The sequence below is a fragment of the Lactuca serriola genome, chromosome 5 (assembly GCF_051521515.1).
Source record: "Lactuca serriola cultivar US96UC23 chromosome 5, Lser_US96UC23_V15, whole genome shotgun sequence".
NCBI lineage: Eukaryota > Viridiplantae > Streptophyta > Magnoliopsida > Asterales > Asteraceae > Lactuca > Lactuca serriola.
In genome coordinates, this window is record NC_136412.1 from 342631924 (window position 1) to 342635156 (window position 3233).

Sequence of the window (3233 nt, forward strand, 5' to 3'; positions counted from 1 at the left end):
TTATAACTCGGATTTTGGTATTCTTTATATATCCGTAATCCTTTTCATGACCACTACAACTTTCTTAATAGATATCGACTTTATCTAATATTTATTTTTGACATTCATTTTTATTCTTAATTAAATAAGCACTAATAATTAAGCATAAAACACATAATTCACATAATTCCTTTTCATTTCTTCAAAATGAGTTACAAAGGTTAACCTAGACTATATCGTCAATATTAATGCCTAGCCTAGAAACATGGGAATTACAACTTCATTGCTTTAAAGCTGTTGAATTCAATGGTCTCTCCATCAAATTCCATGGTGATCTTCCCTTTATGGACATCAATTATCATGTGAGTGGTATTCATGAAAGGTCTTCCAAGGAGAATCATAGATGATTTGGAAGGTGTCTTGTCTTCAAAATCAATAACATAGAAATTGGCGAGAAAAACAAGTTGATTTACTTGTACTAACACATCTTCCAGCACTCCTCTTGGAAACACGCTTGACTTATCCAGTTGGATGATTACTCTGATTTCTTCCATGGATCCAACATTAAGAGTGTGAAAGACCGAATATGGCATCAAACCGATCCAGGCCCCAACGTCTAACATGGCACCTTCAACATGCAAATAGCCAATAGTGCAAGGGATATCAAACACTCCCAGGTCCTTACATTTGGGAGGTAATTTCATTTGGATAACCACATAAACGTTTGCATTGACTTGAATCTTTTCATTCGTCTTGAATTTCCTCTTGTTGGTGCACAAATCCTTGAGAAACTTTGCATAACTTGGGATTTGCTTAATGACATCCAATAATGGAATATTGATTTTTTAAGGTCACACCTTATGATCTGATGAGTCAATCACTACATGTTGACTACCAGTGCCAATGCCAGCTCCATAATGATCAGCGTCACTGTGATCTATATGATCACGGTGATCATATTTATATTAAGCAGTTATATGTTGTATATATATGATAAATATCTGATCTTTAATCTTAGTGATTAGGATCAGAACTTTATGTATATTAGTATACATCTCTTAATTAGTCGGTTATTCGTTATTGTAATTGTATATAGTCAACATTAGGGTGAAACCTTAATAGAGCTTGGTGTCGTATTTGTGACCTCGTTCTCTTTGTGAGTACCTTTTTTCTTAGTGAAAGTATCTTTGTGATCGTCTTTTTCTTTGTTCTTTGTTCTTTGTTCTTTGTTTATTACTTATTTTTCATACTTGAGTGTATCCGATTGATATAAACCTATAATTTGTATCAGAGCAGGTTTTCTGATACGTTCAAGATTCAGAAGATCAAGCTTTCAGTAACTCGAAAACCATATGATGAAGAAGAAGAAGAAGAAGAAAGGAGTTCATACATCTGAAGCTAATATCTCTTTATCCGATTAGAATTTTTCAAAAGTGAGGATGTAGTTGTCAAATGTCTCAAGAAATACATTGCTTCAAGAAATACTTCTCAGCGTGAACTCATAATAACCAAATCAATGGTTTCTCATTTCAACAACTTTCATCTAAGGGTGATAGGATTTCATTCCGGGTCAGATGGAGAGTGTGTAGCCAACCACCAAAAAGTAATTTAGAAAAACCGACATAAATAGGTTGTATGGTCTTAATTCCAAAAGAAAGTGAAAGTTGTTATGTCATGGGTTTCTTTTACAATCTTTAAATCTAAAGAGGAAAAAACTGTAGGGTTTTATACAAACAATCTTATGTGTGCATGCAACCCTAGATACGGATCTATGTTTTCACTATTAGTTACACAACATTATGAACACAAGAAGAACCCTAGCATGCTCCTAGTTATTTTGAAAATCATAAAGTAGAAGGGATTACATATCTCTTGTTGTTATGTTGTAATAACAACTTAAATCTTCAATCTTCTTGTCTTTGAAAGCAAGTACCACAAGTGTAGTACCTCTAATGGCTCACAAACACCAAGAGCAAATGGAGAGGCAGAAAATTGGCTCTAGGAATTTCTAGGATCAAGTGGCCAATTTTCCTAAGCCAAGGGGTCCTTATATAGGTGTGGGGATTATGGTTTCATTCCTTATCCTTATCTGGTTGCTTACCCACCAAGCAGCCCATAAGATAAGTCCACAAGCCTTATCATGGACGAATTCTAGGGCCTTATCCCCTTGAATTCGTCCACCCTATCCCATAGGGCATCCATTGCCCTACTTTGCAATTATCACATAATTACAATTCAGCCCCCTAGTTTAGTTAACTTCTTCTAATCACAAAAATAATTCTTAATTAATTCTTGACCAATGTCAAATAAATAAATATGATTTCTCTTTTAATATATTATTCTTATAATATATTAATAAACCATAATAACCGCTTTCTCTATCATTTCTCCAGTTAAGTTGCTTTGGTGAAGGCAACCCAAAAGGACCATGCACAACCGGGTCAAGTACTTACCAAATATGGTTACAGGCTTAGACACTAATCCAACAAAAACAACTCAAAAACAAATGGATGTGATTAGCATTTCGGTCATTAAGAATTTCAGAAGAAAAGGTTAAGTCAAAGAGAAAGAGATAAAAAAGAGAGACTTTTAGAAGAAGCATGGTCTACATTGTTTATGAAGGCTAATAGGAGGTTCATGGCTACTCCTTTGTAGTTGTAAAAGAACGAAATATAAAATAGTTATCTTCAACTTCACGTGGGTATGATTTTGGTAAAGAGAAGCTACAGTGGTTGTTCGGTCTTTTTTTCGAAAATGTTATGACGACAAGACATATCGTGTGACAAAAAATGGTCATAAGCTACAGATCTAATAAAGTTTTTTCTCAGTGTTTCTTTCACATGTCGTTTTCGTCGGTTATTTAAGTGGGCTCTCAAGACATCAAAGGACAACAAGAGAGGTGGTGTCTTTTTTTCAGCCAAAGTCAAACATTATAAGTCTACTATGTATGCGAACTTATGATGTTGTTGCTAATAAAAAAAGGTTAAGTTCAACCAATTTTTCCCATTATTTGAATTAAAATTTTGAGTGAGAGAAAAGGTGTAAGAAGATGTCTTATTTTGGTCATATGACAGAAACATGAGTAAGAAGAAAGAAATACAAGAAACTCAAAAGAATATTTCAAACAAATCTAAAGAAATAAATGGAAATGATTGAGTTTTTAATGCATTAGAGGTTTCTTGTGTGTGGATCATTCATTAAAGACAATTCAAAATATTTTTTTTAAGAACTCAATGCTTATATTTAAGATGCAA

General features: G+C 33.6%; 1 protein-coding gene across 1 annotated transcript; it reads right to left on the minus strand.

Moving 5' to 3' along the window:
- Positions 1 to 251: 251 nt before the first annotated feature.
- Positions 252 to 895, minus strand: LOC145051060 (uncharacterized). Its single transcript, XM_078999208.1, has 2 exons — positions 875 to 895; positions 252 to 791 (listed from the first exon to the last, which is right to left on the minus strand). The coding sequence occupies exons 1-2, from the start codon at positions 893 to 895 to the stop codon at positions 252 to 254; spliced, it is 561 nt and encodes a 186-aa protein (XP_078855334.1).
- Between the last annotated feature and the right edge of the window lie 2338 nt (positions 896 to 3233).